The following is a 25,855-nucleotide window of genomic DNA, read 5'->3' on the forward strand; positions in this document are numbered from 1 at the left end:
CTCTTTAAGACCAGCCAGAACCACAGTCCCTCTCTCAGAAAATGACATCCAAGCCCTTCTCCTCACATACAAGACAAAACATCATGATTTCCCACACAGCCTGAAATTAATCTTAACAATTGCGTCAAACCCACAGAGAGAACAGAGACCAAACTCTAGAGAGGTACATAAGGCCAACCGCAAACCAGTACCCATCGAGCAGAAAACCTCAACAAACACCAAACCTCGCCTTAAGTGCAAGCTCATAAATTGCAGATCAGCCGTGAAACACGCAGCGGACATAGCAGACCTCATCCTTACCAAAGATCATGACCTAATCCTCCTAATCGAAACATGACTAAAGAACGACTTAGCACCAATCCTTGACATTGTAATCCCTCCAGGAAGTAGCATTATAATAGCAGACAGACCAAAAAGATCTGGGGGTTGCATAGCCTGTATACATCGCACTAGTCTTATGGTAAACCAGTCACAAACCGTTTACCTTCCCGCCTGCGAATACCTATGCATAAACATTGTGAGCAACAACAGTCCCCTATGCAAATTACACCTGATCTACCACCCTCCAGGCAACAACCATGCATTCATCGAACAAATCATGGAAATCATCGACTCCAACGCTGGACAATATTGCTCCCATATCTTCCTCGGAGACTTCAACCTTCTCTGGAATGACCACAACAATCCCACAGTTAATAGCCTAAAAACCTTCCTTATTGAACTCAACCTGGTCCAATTCTGCGACAGCCCGCCGCACAACCCTGGTGCTACACTGGACCTCCTCATTGCTAGGACAAACTCCATCAAACTTGAATCAATTGTCCCCTCTGATTGGACAGACCACCACTGCATCACCTTCTTTCTCACCAAACCTACTAAGACACATAAACCCTAAATTAAGAAACCCAAACAATGGAAAAGGAACACTCGTAACATTAACCTCAACGATCTACCATCCCTCAGCAATAACATACTAACGCCGCCAGAGGACATGACAGAGGTCCATGACCTCACAAACCACTATAACAACTCGATGACTAGCATTCTTTTTTTTTTTTTGGAAACCTTTATTGTGCAGAATAGCGAACAAATATGGGCCTACAACCATCCGGCCGGCCTCGATGACATTGTAAGCACATTTGCAGGTAGACGGATCCCAGCAGTATCTCAGTACAAGTTAACAATCAGTCCGAGTTACACTGGATACAGTTGAACTGCCGAGAAACAGGAGGTATGAAGGTTAATTTTTTTAAACTTTTAAAATATACTATGAAGAATAGAGACTAAGAAGGATCAGGGACCAAACAACCATCTAGAACCGGAGCGGGCAACTTCCACCAGCAGTCATTAAACAAGCAAAAACATAGTCAATGTAGCGGCACGAAGCAATATATAAGGATAGATCATGACTAATCATACTGCGCGCCGATCGTTACCCCCCCCCCCCACCTAACCACCCCACCGATCCAAAGAAAGAAGTAAGAAAAGAACAGAGATCAAAAAAGGAAGAAAAAATAAGGCCCATAGAACTGAAGACAAACAGAAGCCCCTCCTCCCTCCCCCCACCCTACACGCATGCAGAGGCTACGGCCTACCCCCCCCTTGCAGTGTGCCTGTCGCCCAAAAGGAGTACCCGAAATACAGGCGAGAAAGAAAGGAAGAAAAGAGAAAAAGGAGTCACATATGAACCGAGAGGAGGACCAAATCTATGTGCTCCCGGTCTCCCCAGCCACGCATACATCCTCCACCCCATGAAACAGTAGCAAAATAGCAAAAAACAGTTACGAGTGCAAATGGGGAGAGTCATCACATATTGCGCGTCCGAATCAGTTACAAAAACATTCTAACCCTATTCTCCGCCAGTCAGTAAATCACAACTACAAAGGAAACCACCTAGCCCTGGCCCGATCTTGGATGCCTCCCGAAACATACCCCCTGGGGAAAGCCAGCCCCACCTGAAACAAAGAGACAAAATGGCCACGAACGGGAGAGGAGAGGCACGTAAATACAAAATGGACGTCGCCAGTCACCATTAGTTCCGTCTTCCTCAATGAATAGCGCCTCCAGGTTCGCCCGATGGCACAAGTTCCACAGTGGGGAGAACGGCGTCCGCAAAGAAGTAGCAGTCGAGGGGGCCAGGAGCTGCATAGGCGGTGCCAGAGTCAATAGTGGTGGTAAAACAGACAAAGACTCATTCCTCGGAGGAGGAGGAAACATTGTATCACAGTTAGAGCTGGTGGACGGCCGCCCGCAGGTGCCAGTACAGTCAGAAACAGTCCACTCCTCGCTGTGAACATGTGGAAACACTGTAGCCCCTCCAATCACCGGCAAAGGCAAATCCAGACGTTGCTGGGAGCAAGCCCGCCGCGTCCGCCCCAGTACGAACGCGATGTCATCAAACTTCTCACCCAATACACGGGAGCCATCTTCCAGCGCTAACCGTAGATCACAAAGGGCAGCTAGGGCGGCCCCATAGGACAGTACAGACTGCGGTCCCCCCATCTCAACATCACGAGAGGTTTCATGCAGTCCGTCCCCCAGCTCAACATCAGTCAGGGTATTGCAGTCCCAGGGCAGGGGTAAGCGATCTTTCCCATTCTGTGAGCCATCGGGCATGTCCATCCCGCCGGAAAAGCAATGGGGAAGCTGGGGCGAGTGCGGCATTTAAACGACCCTTGCAGAGAGCCATCTCGTCTCCGGTACAGAGCTGGGGCAAATCCAGGAGTGGTCCGCCGATGTCGGACAAGAGCAATAATGGAGTCTGCACGGCACACCTCCAGCGCAAAACAAAGAAGATGCACTCACAGTGCGCCCCTTCCTCGCAAGCGTGTTGCAATCGCGTTGTGCAATAAACAATATCGGAGCTACGCAATCTGGTCCGTGTCCCCTTCAGGAGGCAACGCTTCCCAACCGCCGGCACCGACTGGGCCAATCTGGCCGCTATCGATCCATCCGAGTCCGGCGGCGCACGGCGGCTCAGGCGCGGTTCCAGGGCCGCGGAGGCCGCCAGACGGTTTCGCAGATATCTCTGGTCACCAGGCAGGCAGAGACCTCGGGGGAACGCGAGCGATGTCAGCGCGTCTTCACAGGCGTCCCGCTGCAAAAATATACCAGGATAATGAGCAGGATTTCGGTGCGGGGCTCAAGGGCTGGCGGAGCCGGGAGCCTACGCTTCTGCTCCGGTCGCCATCTTGGCTCCTCCTCCGATGACTAGCATTCTTGATGCAGTTGCGCCCTTTAAGCTAAAAAGAACGTCCTCTGAAGACTCCAAACCATGGTATAATGGGAGCCTAAATGAACAAAGATGTAACCTGAGACTAACTGAACGACCATGGAGAACCTCGCCATCACTAGAGCACCTTAAGCAACTGAGATCACTGAGGAGCACCTACAACAATCACATCAGAATCTCAAAAGCAAATTTTAAACAATGCCAGAAAGCGCCCAAGAAAACTGTTCAAAAATATCAAGCACCGACCCTCTCAACAACCTAACACCCCCACATTAGGTCCTAACCCACCACCAATCTGCAACATGTTTGCTTCCCACTTCCTTGAAAAATCTAAAAAGATGGAAAATGAACTCCAAACAGCAAATGAACACCTCACAATTATACTTCCACCTATCCCCCACTCGCCTCGATCTGGACATACCCCTATCCAACTCAAACTTACCCTAAAAAACAAAGCGTCTTGGAAAACTTTTAAAATTTTCGAGGAAAATGATATTCTCAAGACCCACTTCCAGCCAACATCTTCAGTGAGACCAAAACTTGTCTGATACCCCTATGAACAAAGATAGTGAATGCTCCCTACTGCAAGGAACCCTGCCGAGCTGCCTAAAAGCAGGTCAGGTAACCCCAATTCTAAAAAAAAAAAAAACACAGCTGACCACACAATCCCAGATTACTGTCCAATTTCCACTATTCCTACCCTAGCAAAACTACTGGAGTAATGTGTCCATTCCCAACTATGGAGCCCCATGGCTCAATTCCACCTCATAAATCAGTTCCAATCAGGCATTGTGGAAACAGCAATGACACACATTGTTGACGACGCGCTCAGAATACTAGACCAAAGTGAATCCTGCCCTCTAATCCTATTAGACCTATCCTCAAATTTTGATACGGCCAAATATGACAGTCTCCCAGATTTACTTCAACATAGAATGAGATTATCAGCGGCTGTCCTAAAATGGTTCGCCTCTTACTTAGACAGCGACACACAAAGAATCACGATCAACCAATCGCTGTCCACCACATCGGTGGTCACCCTAGGAGTCCCTCAAGGCTCTTCCTTATCACCTAGCCTTTTCAAGCTATTCATGGAGCCCCTAACCGAAATTCTGGAGCGCTCCAATGTTCACTACCACATATATGCTGATGATAGCCAACTATACCTAAAAGTATCATCACCAGATGATATCCGCTCACTCAGCACAACTCTGTAAAAACCCACAACTGGCTGACCAGAGCCACCTCAAACTTAATGCGGTCAAAACCGAATTCCTCCTAATTACCCAGCCACAAGGACACGTCTACACTGAAGACTGGATGAAACACTTACAAGTCTTCAACTGCAAACTCCACATCATAGATCTCTGGTAATAAAAATCTACAAAAATCTCAACACGCAGGAACATATCATTCCAGCCACTAGAGGAGCAAACTTTAAGTATTAGAAAACCAAAACCCTTTCTCCCCACCGACGACCCCAAATCAGCAGTGCAAGCTCTAATGATACTCAGAATAGACTATGAGAATACAACCTTATGTGGTCTACCAAGATCTAGACTGGCTCCACTAAGAGCCTCTCTCAAGGCTGCCGCAAGACTTCTCACCGGCTCTAAAAAAGAATAACCAAATCACCCCTGATCTAAAGGCACTGAACTGGCTCCCTTATGAGGCAAGAAAACAGCTTAAAATTGCCTGCGTGACACACAAAGCCCTGCACTTCAACACGCCAAGGTATCTAGCCTATAAATTAGAACTATCAGGCGATAGCAGAACGTCGAGAAGCACCAGCACCTGGCTATTGAAACCGCAAAGATTTCGGAAAAAGAAAAACGTACAACTGTACTTTCTACGGATTAGCACCTAGAATCTGGAATGCCCTGCCCCCGGAAATCAGAATGAACACTTCAAGCACTCCCTTCAAAAAAGAAGTCAAACTCCTTCTAATGAACAAATCCCTACCTGACCACAACACTTGACTTAGCCCACCAAACAGGACTCACTCCGGATTTTAAGGACCAATGGCTAAAACACTCGTGAGTACCCACAGACCCACTTATGCCTTACCTACTATCTACTCTTATTTTTTTACCTATTGTATCAAGCTATACATTTAATTTAGCATTTGTAAAGAACTCTGATACTCTTCTAGAGTCTAGTACACGCTATATAAAACATTTAAAATAAAAAATAAAATTTGCTTTGATGGCTATCACTGTTTTTGGATGGTGGCATATTCCAACTTGTTTTTTGCTCTCTTGATTGTCCAGTCCTTCAGTCTCAGTAATGGCAGACAACATTTTCGTTTGGATGCTATTTTTTTTGCATGAAGGTGGACACTCTGTAGATTTGGGTATGTTGACCTCCAGTCATGCTGGCTATGAAGGGCTTTCCTTATCACAAGACTCTTCCAAGATAGCGTGTCCTCATCCTGTTCTCTAACATGTAAGTGGAGTCAGTCGATGTTCATCCGTGCTTACTCTCTGAATTAGGCAGCATGGTGATTAAATTGGAGGGGGAAGTGGTGGAGAAATTTGGATGCCTGGAATTTACTTGTTCAGTGGAGATCTGATTGGAGGTTTAACAAATCAGACATCTGGATATCAAGGAGTGGGGGATTGATGGGCCAACTTTTACCACTTGTCTCTAGAATGTGGGATTATGTGGCCAAAGAACAACACTTCAGCGCATCCTCCTATGAATATGGCTACAGTTTGAAGAGGAATGAGAAGGTGAGAGTAAAATAGGGTAATTCCTGTTTTGATACTTTGTCCTCTTACCCAATTTACCGTCTTTATCTGAATTGGGATTTACGATTGAACTTGTTTGCTTGTATGGAAGTGTAAATAAATGCATTGTAAGAGCCCTCAATTTGTCATAAATACCCTTGGACTCTAGCCCTTGTTGAAATCCCATAGAATGCACTTTCCATTTAATTATAACCTGCACTTACTGTACATTCTGTAAATAAGCAAGTCAACAAGATGGTCTGACACATTTTTGACCCTTATTCACTTAGTTAAAAAAAATATTAAAGTAATGTTTGCAGCTGTATCTGAAAATAGGTAGATGTGTTGAATACTTCGATCTTTTGTTTAATATCTCTCATTATTTAATGATTTAATTTCAGAGAAAGCAGCCCAACTTTGAGCAGGTAGAGTGCTGTATTTTCTATTTGAAGCATGAGTAGGAAATGGAATTATTAATCCGTTTAATAATGTGTAATATGCGCCTCTATCTTTAGTCGATGGCTATAGCTGTGACAATTTTGGCTCTTATCAGGCAGAAAGAAACATCTTGTTTATATGAATAACATTCATGGTAGTTTGGGACTCTCCCCCTCCACTGGTAACACGCATACAATTGTAGGAGTACAAGATACATTAAGTGGATTGATTAATGATTTTTTTTCTGGTTGCAGAGGCCTAGGTCAGACAATGCATAATGTACTTGTGCACAAATTATAATGAGTCTCAAAGAAAATAGAGATCCAAAGTATAAGCTTGTGTGGATTGGCTGTAATATATGCTACAGGTGCATACCCAAAATACATGTAAATTAGAATTGCTGTGAAAAAGCAGGCATACACAGTGGACTGACCAGGTGAGGGACAAAGACAGACAAGACAGTTGATGTTGTAACCACACCCCACAGTGGGTTTGAGGATTCACAACACAGAAGCATTTGTTTTGGTCCTGAATTCGCCTATAGCAAAGTACTTTCACCACGTTTCATTGAGGAATAACTCAGAATTTCATCAGGGCAAGTGTGAGAAACTAATGAGGACTGCTTTATTGTTTTTTTCCAAAATAAGAACCCTCTTTGTTAGTGTATTGAAAAAGGCTTCTTACCTTGACTATGTTGCACGTTCATTCTGTTTCTCGGTATCCCCTACGTTTTACCATGCACATTACATCATGTGCACTTTATGTTCAGTATGCAAGGACACATATGAAAATTAACAGAAGTGCACAATTTGCACAGAGGACAAACGTCTGAATGGTGTAAATTGCACCATTGTTTCTGTCACTTTGTTACAGTATCCCCTACAGTACGAACGTGTCTAAACCCAAATTAGTAAGGAGGACTATTCTGTCTTAGATTTGAGAATAGTAAATATTCAATAGCCCACATCTGACTGCATACTGTTGCCATGTGGCATCATGTGTGGTTGCATTTAGTGTAATTTATTATGGTTTAATCAGCTGTGATGAAGCCATTCAGATCTGCAAGCTTTGTAAATTCTTGTAGCACTGCTTGTGGTATGTGGTGCATATTAGCCATTCAAATACTCTTCATACTGGATTTAGTGGTAGTGGACATGGGTAGCACTACATGCCCATTATAAGCATACAAAGCAAGCATTTTTATTCCTCTGGCAATAAGGGCTTATACATTATCCAGTTTCAAACTATGGTCCGGTAAACCTGGCAGAACATCTCCTGGAATTGTGTTCTGTCCATTGATTACCACAAAGTAAGCAATGACTCACATTGGGAAAACATGAAATTATTTGTACAACAAACAAAAATGCAAGCTATTGCTGACCTTGCCTTTCTATCCTCTGATCTGCAGGGACTTTTGCTTTTCTTGTTTGGCTGCAGGCAGCAGTTTCATCAACCATAGCAAGAAAGGTGATAAATGCAGCTGATGCTAGGAAAAGACCATAAAAATATCTGGTTAATGGAAAATTCGATCCAGGCTTGGAAGAAAATAAGTATGAAAGCCTTAAATAAGAGGCTTAGCTTAAATAGACCTCTTGGACCGCAGGAAACTTTCTGATAGGGGGTGCAAGAGTGGCAACCACTCACTGTCCAATAATGGCAATCCCTGTCACTGCAGGACCCTGACAATCACTGCCCTGCCGAAGCAGCCTCCTTTATGGGTGCCACCCGAACAGGCATGTTTGTGTTCAAGATGGCTCCCTGATCAGTCTGCTGGCTCCCGCTGACCACCCCTCTTACTTCTCAGAATTACAGGAGACTGCTATGGCAGTCCTAAGAATTTCCTACTGCATTTCTTTACATACGTAAATCCATGTTTTAATTAATACTGGGCGTTTTCCATTCAATAAATATTGGTAGGTTTGACCTGCTTATATTTTCACAATAATAATTCTGAAATGTGCAGTAACATAAGTTACTGCTTACACCGGAATTTATCAGTCGACATCTAATGAGGGTCTTGCCCTTTTGCAGAAATGGTTCTAAAGAATGGAGTGCTTTGCACTTGTACATCATTTGCAAAAGCATCATTGTCAGTCGTCTGTGTGGTGATAAAATCTTCTTATCCTACATAATCTGATGATGAAATGAGAAAGCTGTGGTGAGTGTTTTTCCACTTTGTTACCTAAGTTGTGGAATAAGCTAAGTCATTTGATATTTAGGAATGCCCTTAAGACTTTTCCAGCCACGTGTCAGCACTTCTGTTGATGCCTTCTGTAGTAGGGGATCTCTGTGTATAGTCATAATCTAGTGAATAGTCCCGCCCATGTGCGTGGACCCCGGCAATCAAAAATAATCTCTTAAATTGTCAAATCATGCAGAAACTGCAAAGACACTTAAGAGAGAATTTAAAGACAAATAATGCAGCCTATATCCACAGGCTACACTGTCCAGTACTTCAACTAGAAATTCCACCAAACAAAACCACACACAACACAGCCTGCCCAGTTTCTTCCATAGAGAAACTTGCCTCTACCAGTAAAAGACTCTGGAATGATAGAGAGAAAGGCATGGACAGCCAAGCCCCATAGGCTGCCATTATGTGGCTTAAATAGGATTCTGTGCCTTTAGGAGAACTCTCCAGAACTTTCTCCCAGTATCCCAGAATGCACAGCAGGTCCCTTTTACTTTCAGTTCTTTTTTCTGGCTCCTGCTAACAGGACCCTGGCATTGAGCTCCCCCTTTTTCAAGGGTTTCTATTGGATTTAAGTTCACTTTTTGATAAAAGTGTTTGCAGTTTATATTTCTTGGTGTTTCCCTTCTCTCCTGTGTGTTTGTTCAGGCTTTTTAGGGCTCTAAAATGCCTGCTCTTTTCGACAAATGGCCAGCATGTGGAAGGAAGAAGGCAAAGACTGATCCACACGACGTCTGCATTATATGTCTCCCTGAAGCACAGTCCCTGAAGACTGTCACATCTGCCAGACCCTCTCAGCAAGGACCCTGAGGGAAAGGCTGAAGATTAGGCTTCAAGGCCTGGAAGAGAGACGACTGCAGGCTGCAGGTGGGTTTGGGCAGGCTGGGAAGGTTCCCTCTTCCTCTGCTGAGGCCTCTGGGGGGCTCCCCAGAGGCAGGAAGACCAGCAAACGGTCCTGGTCTCCGTCGGCGTCGATTGCATCGACGACAACGTCGAGAGGGATGACGGCGGTGTGTTCCCCATCTCCCCGGGGCTCCGGGTCGAGACGGCATGAAGATTCGACGTCGAAGAGCCTGGTTAGGCCTCCGTCAAAGCCACTGTCTACGGCGTCTTCGTCGTCGACGTCAGCGGCGAGCTATCGGCGTCGAAGAAGAAGCCACAGGCGTCGGCGCTCGTCGTCGAGATGATACCGCCGGTCGCCGTCGAGAAGACGGTCGGCGTCGAGGGGATCCTCGGCGTCGAGGACCTTGAGAAAGCGGATGGCGTCACGGAGGAGTCGACGCTCGTCGTCGAGAAAGGAACGGTCGACGTCGCGGAGGCGGCGATGAGGAAGGAGAGGTCGACGTCGCGGAGGCGACGTTCGATGCTGGAGTCGCGGAGGCGACATTCGATGCCGGGGAAACGACGTTCGCGTCGAGGAGAAAGAGATCGGCGTCGGAGTCGTTCCCACTCCCCGAAGCGGCGCAGAAGTTGTTCTGGCGCCAGAAGTCACACTGAGGCTGGTGGAGGGCGCCGGAGACGGCGATCACATACTGGAGGGGCTGGTTTCCCAGTCCCCTCCTCCGAAGAAGTCACTGGGCTCGGTGTACTCTGTGGTGTATACACCACCTCGGCCGAAGACGCCTCCTCCCCCTATACCTAAGGAGGATCCTCCAGTCGACCCTCTTCTCCCACCACTTCCTCCCTCAGGACAGCCACCACTGCCGCTCCCGCCGCATGGGCCTGCCCCTCGGCCGGAGATACCGTCTGTTCCTCCGCCAAGATCGGTGTCACTACCTTCTCTTCCGACACCGCCTAAGGGGACTCCTAAACCAAGACCCCAGGATAGGCCACGGAAGACGCCTCCACGGAAGCCTGCGGTGCGCCCACGGACCGGGACGTCGCGCTCGCGCTCCAGGAGGAGGGAGCGATCACGCAACAGGTCGTCCACGCGGTCGAGATGCCGCCATAGAAGGCACAGGTCTCGCTCTCACTCCAGGTCCTCAGGGACCAGGGACTGCTCTCCGACTTCTTCGGGATCACTGGGCACAAGGGTGTCGCCGGTTGATGATCTGGTGGTGTTTCATGATGTCCTATTGAGAGGCGCAGCCAAATTGGGCATCTCCTTGACGGTGCCCATGCCCAAGACATCAGTAATTTTCAAGACACTGCACCAGAAACACCTGTCTCGTCCACTACTGCCTCTGGTGCCGGGCCTGGAGGAACCGGCCATGGACCTTTTTCTCACCCCGGCGGTGACTAAGGCGGCCCCCTCGAGATTGCAGAAAAAATACCTGGCTCCAGATTCGGATCCGGCTTTTCTGAGGGTGGAGCCTCCTCCGGATTCGGTGATAATGACGGCAGCCCGCAAACAGCATGCTACCACCCTCGTCATACACAGTCCCCCAGACAAAGAGTCTAGATGGATGGATTCAGCTGGAAGGAAAGTGTGTGGAACATCGGCGACCTCTATGAAGGCTGCGAGTGCCACGGCTCTGTTGGGACGCTACGACCGTGCCCTCTAGGACTCCCTCCAGCAGTTTGCGGAACACTTACCTCGTGAGAAGAGGGAAGATTTCCAGGAAGTGTTAAATGAAGGGATGCTGGTAGCGAATCAGATTATCAGCGCTGCAGCAGATTCGTCCCTCTTGGCGGCGCATGGCTTTTGCCATGGGATTAACCAGCGACGGCATGCCTGGCTCCGCCTTACGTCATTGAAACCTGACGCACAGCAAAGGGTTGCCAATCTTCCATTCTCTGGCGAAACCCTATTTGGGAAACATGCGGATGATGAAATGGCCCGCATGAAGGCGGAGGCCGAAACACTCATGGCTGTGGGTCTTGAAAAGCCCAAAGAGACGAAGAAATCGTACTGCCCGTTCAAGGGCGGTTCGGTGGGCAGGGCAGAGGACGTGGCCAAGCTTCGGGACAGTCACAGCAACAACAGTTCCGTAAGCCGTTCCAGAAACGCCCGAAGGGCAGAGGCGGCCAACGGTCGGCACCACCAGCGACCAAAGGCCCGGCCGGGTCTAGGCCCTGAGCACTTACTTACCCGGATCCGTTACCCACTCCGGTAGGGGAAAGCATCCAATTTTTTCTGGCAGAGTGGAGAAAAATTACTCAGGACAAGTGGGTGCTGAATATTGTTTGCAATGGATACAGTCTTCGGTTCACCAGCCCGCCTCCAGCAATTCCGCCGGTCGGCTCGCAGTACCAGCTGCGCGAGCTCCAGGCGGAGGCAGATATCCTGCTAAGGAAAAGGGCCATAAAAGACGTACCTCTGTCTCAGAGAGGAAGAGGTCTGTACTCCCGGTTCTTCCTTGTTTGCAAGAAGGACAAGAACGAGTTCAGGCCCATTCTGGACTTGCGACAGGCAAACCAATGGATTCGCAGAGAGAAGTTTCGCATGCTGTTGTTGCATTAGATTTATCCTCAGTTGCAACAGGGAGACTGGCTATGTGCTATAGACCTACAGGATGCGTACTTCCATGTGCCCATTGCACAAAAAACACAGGAAGTTCCTGCGATTCCATGTCGGCGCCAATCATTATCAATACACAGTACTCCCATTCGGACTAAAGTCTGCGCCGAGAACATTCTCGAAGTGCATGGCGGTGGTAGCAGCACACCTGCAGAAAAACAAGGTGTTTGTCTACCCGTACCTGGATGATTGGTTGATCAAGGCCTCCTCCTTCTCGGAAGCTCGAGCACACTTCCAGAAGACGTGCGTTCTCTTGAACAAGCTGGGGTTGCACATCAACATGTCCAAATCTGTCCCGACTCCGGTCCATGCATACAGTACTTGGGAGCCTCCATCAATACGATGTCAGCAAGCGTGTCTCCTTCGGAGGAGCGACGATTATCACTCCTTCGGAAGGCTCAGGCTCTTATGACCTCTCCATCTACAACAGTGAGGACGGTGTCTTCTCTACTGGGATCGATGGCCTCTTGTATCTTCCTGACGCAGCACGCACGACTGCACATGAGACTGCTGCAGGAGTGCTTGGAGGACCAGTGGGATCAGAGGAAAGGATCTTGGAACGACAAGCTACGACTGTCTCTGTATGCTCTTCAGTTGCTGAAGTGGTGGTGTTCAGCGGAGAATCTCCTCACAGGGGTTCCCTTCCACAAGGACATTCCCACGCAGACTGTTGTGACGGATGCTTCTCTCCACGGGTCAGGGGCGCACTCCGGAAGCCTACCGATTCAAGGAACGTGGTCCCCAATGGAGGCCATGTATCACATCAATTTCCTGGAACTCAGAGTTGTTCACTTGGCACTGAAGGCCTTTCTTCCGTCCTTTCAGACCAACTCTCTGCTTGAACAGACGGACAATACAACCACAATGTATTACCTCAACAAGCAGGGGGGTTTGAGTTCGCGCACTCTGTCACAAGAGTCGCAGGCGATCTGGCGCTGGCTTCTAGCCAGAGGACTGACGATTACGGCTACCCATCTGCCAGGTGTGCAGAATGTTCAGGCGGATGCACTGAGCAGACTGATTCAGGAAAACCACAAATGGGTCATAAACACCGAAGTACTAGGAGAAGTCTTCGCAAGGTGGGGGACTCCAGACGTAGATCTGTTCGCCACCGCCCATAACAGCAAATGCTGAGACTTCGCCTCCAGGTACTACCTGCAGGGGACGCTGGGAAATGCGTTATGGATCAACTGGTCCAACAGCTTTCTGTATGCTTTTCCACCCATTCCCCTGATTCCGGCGGTACTCATCAAGCTGGCCCGGTCCAGGGCTCGGATGATACTCATTGCCCCAGAATGGTCCAGGCAGTGGTGGTTCACGGAGCTGCTCCACCGGTCTCTCCTTCCTCACATATGGCTGCCGTGCAGGCCGGACCTTCTCACGAAGTTCGGGGGGCAGATGTTGCACCCCAACCTCTTGTCTTTGAGTTTTGCGGCATGGCTCTTGAGATAGTGCAATATGGCCATTTGACTCTGCCCGAAGATTGTATGGACATACTGAAGGAGTCTAAGAGACCTTCCACTCGAACCTCCTATGCTTACAAGTGGAAGAGGTTCTGTATCTGGTGCCAGTCCAAGAACTAGGACCCGACGACGTGCAAGGAAGACGTCATCCTTCCTTACCTTCTACATTTGGCGCAGTCTGGACTTAATGTTCATTCCATTAAGGTTCATCCTGCTGCATTGACTGCCTACAGGAAATGCCCTTCACAGACTTCCTTCTTCCAGATCCCTGTGATCAAAGACTTTTTGGAAGGCTTGAAGAAAATGTTCCCTCCTGTCAGGCTTCCTTCGCCTTCATGGGAATTGAATGTGGTGCTGGCCAGATTGATGAAGGAGCCTTTTGAACCCATTCATAAGTCTTAGTTGCAGCACCTGTCCTGGAAGGCGGCATTCCTTGTGGCCATTACATCGGCCCGCAGGGTGAGTGAAATTCAGGCGTTGTGTTGCCAAGAACCTTATACTGTATTTCATGCTGCTAAGGTTGTTATGCGTACTCACCCTAAATTTCTTCCCAAGGTTATTTCTGATTTTCATGTCAACCAGACCATAACTTTGCCTACGTTTTTTCAGAATCCTTCATCTCCAGCGGGAAGGTCTTTACATTCCCTGGATGTTAGGAGGGTGTTGAAATTTTATCTGGATAAAACCAAAGATATTCGTAGGTCAGACCAATTATTTGTCAATTATGGATCGGTCAGGACGGGTCTTGCTACCTCTAAGCAGTCCATCTCTAGGTGGATTGTGTCCTGCATACAGTTGTGTTACCAAAAAGCTAATACGACCTTAGGGGGTAAACCTAAGGCTCTTTCCACCAGGGGAAAAGCTGCCACGACAGCTTTACTCCGTAATGTTCCAATTGCAGAGATCTGCAAGGCGCCCACTTGGAAGTCGGTTCATACCTTCGCTAAGCATTACTGTCTGGACACTGATGCCAGGGCAGATGCTCAGGTTGGGCAGGCTTCGCTGCGGAATTTGTTTGCACAATAGTGGTGTTAATTTTCTTCTCTCCACCGCCGCTTTGGTGTGGGGATGGGCTTGCCATTCTATTCACTAGATTATGACTATACACAGAGATCCCCTACTACAGAAGGAGTAGTTTCTCTCCTGTAACTCCAGTTCTGTAGTAGGGGTATCTCTGTTATAGTCATAAGTGCCCGCCCTCCTCCCCGGTGGAGAGAGATATTCATGTAAGGAATGCTACAGGTCTGGCGTGCTACGCCTTCAAAAAGAACTGAAAGTAAAAGGGACCTGCTGTGCATTCTGGGATACTGGGAGAAAGTTCTGGAGAGTTCTAGGCACAGTATCCTATTTAAGCCACATAATGGCAGCCTATGGGGCTTGTCTGTCCATGCCTTCCTCTCTATCATTCCAGAGTCTTTTACTGGTAGAGGCAAGTTTCTCTATGGAAGAAACTGGGCAGGCTGTGTTGTGTGAGGTTTTGTTTGGTGGAATTTCTAGTTGAAGTACCGGACAGTGTAGCCTGTGGATATAGGCTGCATTATTTGTCTTTAAATTCTCTCTTAAGTGTCTTTGCAGTTTCTGCATGATTTGACAACTTAAGAGATTATTTTTGATTGCCGGGGTCCACGCACATGGGCGGGACTATTCACTAGATTATGACTATAACAGAGATACCCCTACTACAGAACTGGAGTTACAGGACAGAAACTACTCCTTCTCTGTGTGTCTTGAGTGACGTGAGACCACTGTGTGGTGTATGAAGCATACAAAAACCAATCATACTCTAACTGGTCAGCTGTCATGCCTCTTTAGCTACACCTCTCCTGGCAGATGTGACTAGTATAGATGAGTTAAAAATAATTTTCAGTCTCCCATACCTGGGGCCATTCACTTCAGGGTGTCTCCCAAAGGGGACTTAAATTTGTGTTACTCATTTTGTAGGATAGCTGCACAACTTGCGAACATGACAAAATGTGACGGGTTTCATAGGACTCTTGTTTACTGTGGTTCAGCGATCCATTTTCCCTGTTGGGTTGTCGTTCTCTACTTTGGTTTTGCAATGGGAATTCCCATAGCTGGTGTCCCATCAAAGAAGCCTGATTTATATTGAATCGGGTGGATTATAGGAGGACAGCCAACTTCCCTACTTCCGTGACGCCTTGCCTTGGAGCAGCTTTAGCAGCCTCTCAATTCTTCATGTTCCTTGAATGGAGATAGGCAGTTTTTGTCCAGCCCTGGATCAGTAGACAAATGTCTGTCTAGATCAAATTAGTTGTGGAACATTTGGTGGCGTCTTCTTTACCCGTCCCAGTTTCATATGAGGGAAAGTCTGGAAATAGATGTATTTGAAAATTACAGGAGGGTCGTTATAAAGTCACAGCTGATTACCCTCCAGTTTCAACTTTGTATTTCACTTCCAGCTGTCAAAAATGAGTCCTACATTCTCATGTTTTGGCACTGGTTCTTGAGTCACATTTCAAGTAGAACCTCTGAGCCCCAGCCAAAGATTGGATTGAACTAGCCTTCCTTGCTAGTCAGAGATCATCCAAGAAAAAGAACATGCTAGGACTGAGAGAAATCCCTAGAAGTTACATCTGTGAAAAACATTGCACTGTCCTGCATTGTATATTACCATACCGCAACTCCATGCCCAGACTTTATGCTGGGCTGCAACAACATCTGTCTGAGAACTAGCCCTTCCTTAAGAGAAGCCAGTCAGACAGTGAGCTTTTGTGAACAGCAAACTCTGAGGAGACACTAAATTGTGATCACAAGATAAACAATACATTTAAAAAGATGGGCCAGCACCTTGCTAGGTCCTTTTGTGATTCAGAAGTAGTGGATTTGCATATGCCTCTATCCTAGGGGTCCCTCAAGAGAGACCCCACCTCTTTACCTTTCTATGGACTCGATAGTCTACAAGTATTCTCAAAGCTGTTGGCTAGTCCATACAGGTGTAATCTTTATGGAGTTATTCTTGATTAAATGCATAAGTGCAACCTTAAGTGCAGTTGCCCTTAATGTCCTACTTGTAGTTGGGAAATCCTTTGTTTGCCATTGGTTGATCCAATACCAAAACATTTTGACTACAACTGGCCTCCTAGGAAACTCTAAACATTAGCCCTCCTGGTTTCCACTGATTGAGAAACAGCTGGGTCACATTGTTTCTAGGGTGGGTGTTTAAAAAAAACACATGTTAGTAACCTGCATTACTCGAATGACAGATGGGGAAAGACAACTATCAGAAGGTTCTTGTGTGCCCTTTGAGCAAGTAACTGTGCCAAGGAATGTTTATATTGCTACAATTGCCAAAAGTGCTACACAGTTTGATTTTGTTGCATGCATGCTTGTTTACTGTTTACTTTGTAAATAAGGTTGTTATTTATGATGTATTTTAGTTTCTGTCCAGCAATGTCTCTTTGAGTATAAATGTACCTTAGACTACTCAATCCCGCTACATCCTGATTGGAAAGTCTGAAAACAGGAGATCTGTGTCTTCTGAATGCCCTAATAAATGAACTGGAAATACTGTCACTAGTATGCCTGGTTCCTCTGGAAAAAGGGGATGAAGGATCCAGATGTCTGGCGATAATCCTATAACATGCTGTAAAGATCAGTTTAACATGAAAAGGGACTAGAGTAAATAATATGACTTACAAGTGTTGATGATTCTGAGTGAAGAGCCATGGATCTCGGTCAACTGATATATGCACGAAGGCCAGGAGCATACATTTTGAAGGGTTACCTAAAGCCGAGCCATTAGGCGAGGCACTGATTCTGAAGATTGGACAAGTCTCTTGAATACCTTCTCTTGCCCTGTAATGCTGCTCTGCCCACTGTGCTTCCAGTGTTACCTGCTACTACCCTGGCAGCTATGACAGTAGATACAGAAGATATTTAATTATAAATGGGAGATACTTTGCGTAGAAGAATGACGTTGGAGAGAGTTTGGGATTAACAAAATCAAGAGATTAAGCAGAAGGACAAAGAGCCAGTTTGAGTGGAACAGACTTGTTAATGCCCATGAGAGGTCACTACTTTCTTGCCTACAGGATTAGCGCTGGTAACCAGCCCTATCCACATTATGAAAAGGAACTACCTGAAACTCGATTATTGCATTTGCGTAATTTTTATGGTTGAACACTTTTGGTCTGGCTTATACAATATAGAAATGTGACAAGAAATCAGCAATTGAGCTGGCTTCTTTTAGTGGGAATTGGTGCATAATGGAATTACACAGGTGTGAGGGAAAGGGGGTTGGAAATGTTAAAGGTGCCTTCATTACATGGCTTTGGCCAACCATTGCAAAGCACTGCACATTTTTACAATGCTAAGAATGTAAAGAACGCAGGTTGGAAGACCTGTGTCATTCGTTTAAGAGATGTTTGTTGGATTGTTGAATGGTGCAATTAGATTTTTAACCGGTTACAGCAGAAGCGACGGTTGTTTGCGAGGCCAGTGAATCTGCAACAGGACTTGCCGGAATGTAGAGTGATCACCCTAAAGCTAGTTGCAGGGAATGCCAACAATTAGGGGACTAGCCGGTTGAGCTGGAATGCACTGGGTACAAAAGCAGATTTGAACAAGGGAGTATAATAAGAGGTCAAGAGTTACAAGAATCAAATTGGCTAATTAACAGAGCTGTTTAACCTGCTACTGTTGAAGCAACTATTGATTGTTTGCCGAGTGTATCTGTCACAGCTAGCCTGAATTGCAGGTTGCTGACCCAAAAGATAATTGTTGGGAATGCCGAAGAGTGTGTGGCAAGTCAGTAAAACTGGAAAATCCCATTAAGACAATGGGCTTAAAAAAATGCCCCAGAATTTCAAGAATTTAAGTGGCATTTCCCAGGCCACTTAGAATAAGGAGAAACTTGAGAAGCATGGGTAATATATGAGTGGTCACATAGGAATTGGTAATGGTATGAATACACCATCCACCGGATCTAGAATCGGGTGGTTTGCTGCACTTAAGGTTAACAAGGGCATGTGAACTTAAACAGTGTGGAGTTGACCTCATACTCTTCCCGGCTCCCCGATAGCTACCCTCCAGGCTTCAAATTAAGGAAGAATGCATATCTTTAAGGAAAACTGCACAAGTCCTACCTCTGAGATTTGCTGACAGCTGTGTGTGGTCCTGAACAGTGTCCATTGTGAGAAATAGCCGTGTGGGATGAGATGGGAGTAATATTCAAGTTATTTACCCTCTGCCACTGCTGGGCTTCATTGAAAGTTGCATCAAGAGGCTGTCAGTACCAAACATGCACAGAGACAGATTTGTCCTCAAAGATCCCTCAAGGACTTAACATTCACGTCCCAAACCCAGCCCTTTCATGGAGTTCAGAGCTGTGATTAGGGAGAGAAGTTTCTGATAAATACTTCCAACTGTTGATCCCTTAACTTTAGCCCACTCACAAGACCGGATTCAGGTTGCATAGCAGTGCTCATGTGTGCCTCTAGTGGTGCTCTGTTTCTCAGCATTCACTTCATTCCTCCCCAGAAGTTAGAGAACATAGCCACATATATGTGCAACCTTTTGGTGCAGACTTCAGTTCTTTTATTTACGCACCTGTGAACACTTATCAGGAGCTCTGCTCTCTTTTTCTTCATGTTTGAGGAGTCTTTAAAATACCATGGTACAAGGTAACAATGTCCCCAGCCAAAACCACAGGGTTCAAACCATGACTGTTGAAAATCAGTGATGAACCTGCAGGGGTGTGCCTTTAGCATTTGGACTTGGAACATGACAAAAAGTTGTGTGATGAGTATGACGTCATGATTCTGAAGATGAGCCAGGACTGGGAAGCGAAGCTGTACATCGTTCACCATTGAAATTAGTCACTTACCTTGAGGAGCCGCATTGGGAGCAGAGAAACGCCAGCCTGTACGGGGCTGCAAGTCCCAGAGACACTGGGCACAAGCGCTCGCACCTGTGCTCAACCGCCGACCGCCACAAAGGAGATCGCAACTCCCACTTGTCCTTCAAATGACCTCCCTTACCCTTACTTTCTCTTTGAGGGCCTGTATTGGACGATTTCCGTGAGACAATCCAGGCCATCCCACTTTTGAGAGATCAGGCCAGGTATCAGTAATCGATTATTTTTTAACCAGCGTCGAAATTTGGCATAAAGTGGCAGATTTTAGTGTTGATCCACAAATTGAAAGTGACCATAATCCTTTGGTCCTATTGCTAGATTTTTGTATGACCGAAATTGATCAAGGTCTTGTAAATACCCCCAGAAACAACCTTGCAGTGGTTGAGGGAGGGAGACGTATTTGCTGGGCCACAATAAATCAATCCCCAGAAATAATGTCAAAAATGTATAATAGTATTATCCCCCTCCTAGAAAAGGTAAGCCTTGCATCTGGTAGTCATGCTAATTCAGGACAATGAGTTGACTTGGGAAAAATCCACCAGGAAATGGTTACAACCCTGGCAGATTTTTTCCATAGTAGTAGGATTCCCAAGGGTAATCACTGTAGTGATAAAAATCCCTGGTTTAGCAGAAGTGCAGGGAAGCAAAGCGAACCCTGCTAGTATCCCTCAAGGGGGGCGACAGCTCAGTAATTAGGGAAGCCAGGGCTGCTTTTTAGGAAATTCTTTTAAAAGCAAAATCAGAATGGGAAACACAGATGGCAGGCCATTAAGATTGCCCTGGATTCAAAAGACGTTAGAGCCTTTTGGAATTTGATCCATACTGGAAAAATTGAGGACAAGACTACCACTGTACCAAATATTGGTGAGGAGGCCTGGCGCTTACATTTTAAGGAGTTATACTCCAGTTTGCCTATTGAATCGAGTGAGCCTGTGGTGTCCTATCTCATTTCTGACCCTTTATGGTATATACCACCTTGTACTCTGGCTGAGGTCGAATCAGCCTTAGCTAAGCTACAATTGAATAAAGCGCCAGGTTTAGATAGAATTCCCGGAGACCTGTACAAAAATGAACAGGTAGTAGGGGCTCCTTATCTCCAATCACTCTTTAATGCAATTCTCCATGGCCTTCCAGCTCCTTCCACGTGGGCTGGGGCAGAGATTATCCCAATCTACAAAAAAGGGTCCCCCATTGAACCGGCCAACTATAGGTCAATTAGCCTCATTGGTGTATCACAATTTTTTTTGCAAGGGTGTTATTGGAAAGAGTACAGGAATGGATTCAAGACCACGACGTCCTTACCCCGTTGCAAGCAGATTTCAGGGCTGAAATTTCTACTGTGGATCAGTTGTTTAGGCTCCAGCTGATCCACTAGAAGCATGTAGTTCTGGAAGGTTCGAGCCTGTACCTAACTTTCGTGGACTTGAAATCAGCATTTGATATGGTGGACCGAGACCAGCTATGGAGTATTTTGCTGGCCATGGGGGCACCACCATATCTTTGCTTTCAGCTTAAACGTCTCCACGAAGGTACATTTGCTAGAATAAGGTATGGCAAGAAGGGGTAACTGACAGCCCCGTTTCCTGTGGGCAGGGGGGTGAGACAGGGTTGTGTGCTTGCGCCGACCCTTTTCTCCCTCTTCCTCAATGGGTTAATCGAAGATTTACTTGCCATCAAGAATATAGACTCCCCAAAACTGGCATCCCGCACATTCCCCGCATTAATATTTGCGGATGACAACCTGTTGCTTTTGAAATCATCTATGGGTATGCAGCGGGTGCTAAAGGAATTTAGCTAGTTCTGCAAAAAGAGGAAACTTGTGGTAAACATCAATAAAACCAAATATATGGTTTTTAATGCCAATTCCATTAACTGTCCCCACCTGATGATGGGAGGATAAATCCCTCCAGAGGGTTCCCATATTTGATTATTTGGGCTTCTCCTTGAACGATAAAATGGGATGGGGCCCTTGTGATCCGGCGACCTCCCCTACCTGTCTGAGTCGGCAACCCAACGAGCGGCGCCCTTCCTCGAACAAGGATCAGGAAGCGTCCCTATCACCCAGAACTCCACCCTTCTGTCCTTTCTTCCAGGAACCAATCCTGGACAAAGACCCACCGGAAGAACATCCGGTTGACCCCGAAAGTACCTCCCTAATCCCGGATCCCGGACCCAGAAAAGACGGACGCAGAGAGAGGAACAGGGTCGGAGCTGCGAACTCGTGGCAGGAGGCTCGGACTGAAACGGAACCAGAGACGGTGACCAGAGAAGAGGAGGACGTGTGGAGTGAGGACTGGTGGAGTCCGCAGGAGGTGTCTGGGGAGCAGCCGCAACTCACTGGAGAGTTGCGGCGGAGCCTGTGAGTATCGCATATTAGGTGCGTTGTACATAACTTAGTGTCACCAGGGCCTCTGTATAAACACTATAAAATACTGTATAGCACTCTTTTGGTTTCCACTCCCCGTATTCCGTACCGTTGTGTGAATATATATATAAATATCCTCCCCCCCCTATCCCTCACAAACACCCTTCCGAACTCTATACTCTTATCCTCCCAGACTGACTTCCCATACCCTACCTTGCCCACGCTCACTTTTCAGTCCCTCACCTCCCGGGTTATGGTGACGGTAAAACCACCCTCAGAGTCCTGTCGGACTAACAGCTCCTTTCTTGTTTCCTTTTCCCCTACGACCTCCGAGGACAACGCCAGGATAACCCCACGGAGATACGGCGTCCCGGAACCTTCACAGGAAGAAGACCAGACACCCGATCCATTGGAGCCTAAAATATTGTTTCATCAGCCTATCCTGATATTTCGTCTGTACTGACTAAAATAAAAGTATACAGACATTGCACACTACATCCGGCCTCCAAGCTTGTTATTCCGGCCCGCCATACTCACAAGATCACAGGTGGTGTCAGAAGTGGGATCTGCCGGAAACAACGAAAAACCCGAAGCCAGAAACGGAAGGAGAAAAGAAACTATGTCACCGCATGCCCTGTCCGAATCGAAGAGCACTCATGGAAGACAGACAGGGAATTCCGCACCTCCCAAAGAGAAGACCCTGTCCTATATGAGGCCTGGGGAAAGGCCTTGGACAATGAAGACCCTTTACAAGTAGGTCCTTACTTTTTTCAGAAGAACGTTTTATTATACAGAAACGGCAGTCCACAACAGCCACCCCAGTTATTAGTCCCAGGTCCCTTTCGTGAGAAGATCCTGTTTCACGCACATAGCCACATGTTGGGGGCTCATTTTAGCGATGAAAAAACAGGACAGGCCATTTTGGACAAATTCTATTGGCCAGGAGTTCATTAGCAAATACGAGCATATTGCCGGGAGTGCCCGGTTTGCCAGAGAAATAGTAGGTATCATCCCCCAAAAGTTCCCCTTCATCCCCTGCCCATCATCGACGTACCGTTTAGCAGAGTCGGAATGGACATCATAGGACCCCTGCCTTCCCGAAGCGGTTGTCGGTACGCCTTAGTCCTTGTGGACTATGTCACCCGCTTCCCCGAGGCCGTACCCCTGAGACAGCCCACCTCCCAAAACCTAGCCAAAGCCATGATCGCGATCTTTACAAGAGTGGGGTTCCCGAGAGAGATCTTAACAGATCAAGGCACCCCCTTTGTTTCCGTCCCCATGAGACCGCTTTGTGGGCAGCTGGGAATTAAGCAAATCCGGACCTCCACTTACCACCCGCAGACAGATGGGTTGGTAGAGCGTTATAACGCCACCATCAAAACAACCCTAAAAAAGCTATTGGCTCTGGAGTCCAGGAGGTGGGAAGAGATGTTACCGTTAGCACTGTTCGCTATACGGTGTAAGGTACAGAGCAGCACAGGGTATTCCCCCTATGAACTCCTTTATGGACACCCGCCCAGGACCCTTCTAGATATGGCTCAAGAGGCCTGGGAAGCCGAACCCGAATGGGCTCGGCCCCTCCCGGAGTATATTGAGAACCTCAAGACCCATTTGGGTCAAATTCATGACATAGTCAGACAAAACATGGAAAAATGCCCAAGCCTCCCAAAAACGCCAATACGATAAAGGCACCAAAACCAGAAGTTTCGTGGTAGGAGACCTGGTACTCGTAATGATGCCGTCCTCCGATCAAAAACTGTTATGTCAGTGGCAGGGACCCTACCCCATTCTCCAACATGCAACACCAGTTACTTATGAACTAGAGTTAGACCCTGCCCGTGGGACCACCCAAATCTATCATGTAAATCACCTTAAGAAATGGGAAGGTCCCCGACCCGTCCTGTCAGTGGCACTCCCCAAACCAACCCTTCCTTTTGATCCTTGTCTGGACCCCGAGTTAACAGAACCTCAAAAACAAGACCTCCGGATCGTCCTCCTACCCCTTCAACATGTCTTCTCCACCCAACCCGGTCGTACCACTATAATCGAGCATGCCATACAAACCGTTCCAGGGAAGACCGTACGCCTCAGACCCTACCGGGTCCCTGAGGCCCGTAGGTCCATCATCAGACAAGAAATAGAACAGATGTTAGGCATGGGAATCATTGAGCCATCCATAAGTAATTGGAACTCCCCCATAGTGTTAGTCCTGAAACCCGACGGCTCGATACGATTTTGTTTTGACTTCCGCGAAGTGAAAAAAGTCCCGAACTTTGACACCTACCCCCTCCCTCGCGTAGACGAGATGATTGAAAGGATAGGGAGAGACAAATATATCACCACGCTCGACTTATGCAAAGGCTACTGGCAAATACCCTTAAAAGACCAGGATAAAAAGAAAACAGCTTTTTCCACCCTTGAGGGATTCTTTCAATTCACGGTTCTGCCCTTTGGACTCCATGGGGCTCCAGCAACTTTTCAGAGGGCTATGAACCTGGTCCTAAGACCTCATGCCCCATACGCTGGAGCTTACCTGGATGATATTATCTACAGTGACACCTGGGCACAACACTTAGAACACTTACAGCGGGTTGTCTATTCCTTGGGTTCCTTTGATTTCACTATCAACCCCTCCAAGAGCACCCTAGCCGCCAAACCGTGAAATTCCTCGGTTTCCTTCTAGGTGAGGGTGTCATTCGCCCACAAGATAACAAGATTACAGCCATTCAGTCCATTCCTTTTCCCTAAACCCGAAAAGACCTCCGGGCGTTTTTTGCATACTACCGTAGATTTATCCCCAACTTCTTCTAAATGGCTGCCCTACTCACTGATCTCCTAAAAAAGGCAGCCAAACCAGACGACACAGTGAAAAACCCGACACCCCAACTCTGGCAGACCTTCAGAGGCCTCAAACTGTCTCTAACATCCAAACCAGTCCTGGCTAGCCCTGACTATTCTCAACCGTTTGTGCTTCAAACAGATGCCTCAGACCAGGGTTTAGGGGCCGTTCTTTCCCAACTAGATAGAAATGGGGAAGAAATGCCCATTCTATACTTGAGTAGGAAGTTGTTCCCCAGAGAAAGGAACTATTCAGTCATTGAAAAGGAGGCTCTCGCCATCAAATGGGCTATCGAAAGCTTGCGCTATTACTTAGAAGGTCGAGACTTCACATTGTATACTGACCATGCACCATTAGAATGGATGGCCCGGAACAAAGGACACAACGACCGGGTCCTCCGATGGTTTTTGGCCTTGCAGCCCTATAGGTTCAAAACCGTACACAGGAAGGGGACAGAACAAGGAAACGCGGATTTCCTTTCCAGATACCCCTCCTCCCCGACCCGTACAGGGAATACAGCTAGGGGAAGGGGATGTGATCCAGCGACCTCACCTACCTGTCTGTGTCAGCAACCCGCCGATCGGCGCCCTTCCTCGAACAAGGATCAGGAAGCGTCCCTAACACCCAGAACTCCACCCCTCTGTCCTTTCTTCCAGGAACCAATCCCGGACAAAGACCCACGGGAAGAACATCCGGTTGACCCCGGAAGTACCTCCCTAATCCCGGATCCCGGAAAAGACGGATGTGGAGAGAGGAACAGGGTCGGAGCAGCGAACTCGTGGCAGGAAGCTCGGACTGAAGCGGAACCAGAGACGGTGACCAGAGAAGAGGAGGACGTGTGGAGTGAGGACAGGTGGAGTCCGCAGGAGGTGGCTGGGGAGCGGCCGCAACTCACTGTAGAGTTGCGGCGGAGCATGTGAGTATTGCAAATCCCTTGAATAGCCATTCAAAGCACATAAGGTGCGTTGTACATAACTTAGTGTCACCAGGGCCTCTGTATAAGCACTATCAAATACTTTATAGCGCTCTTTTGGTTTCCACTCCCCGTATTCCGTACCGTTGTGTATATATATAAATATCCTTTCCCCCCTACTATCCCTCACAATCACCCTCCCGAACTCTATACTCTTATCCTCCCAGACTGACTTCCCATACCCTACCTTCCCCACGCTCGCTTCTCAGTCCCTCACCTCCCAGGTTACGGTGACGGTAAAACCACCCTCAGAGTTCGGTGACTAACGGCTCCTTTCTTGTTTCCTTTTC

At 47.3% G+C, this 25,855-nt stretch overlaps 1 protein-coding gene across 2 annotated transcripts in view; it reads left to right on the forward strand.

The window, feature by feature from the left end:
- Nucleotides 1-25,855, forward strand: part of ACACB (acetyl-CoA carboxylase beta) — a 1,895,698-nt gene that overhangs the window by 658,288 nt on the left and 1,211,555 nt on the right. The window contains exon 27 of one of the 2 annotated variants that reach the window (XM_086943101.1): nt 6,363-6,386. The exons of the other annotated variant lie outside the window; for it this stretch is intronic. Coding sequence (XP_086799227.1) covers nt 6,363-6,386 — 24 coding nt within the window. The remainder of the gene's footprint in view (nt 1-6,362; nt 6,387-25,855) is intronic. 2 annotated transcript variants of the gene reach the window in all.

This window comes from Lissotriton vulgaris, chromosome 11 (genome assembly GCF_964263255.1).
Source record: "Lissotriton vulgaris chromosome 11, aLisVul1.2, whole genome shotgun sequence".
NCBI classification, from domain to species: Eukaryota; Metazoa; Chordata; class Amphibia; order Caudata; family Salamandridae; genus Lissotriton; species Lissotriton vulgaris.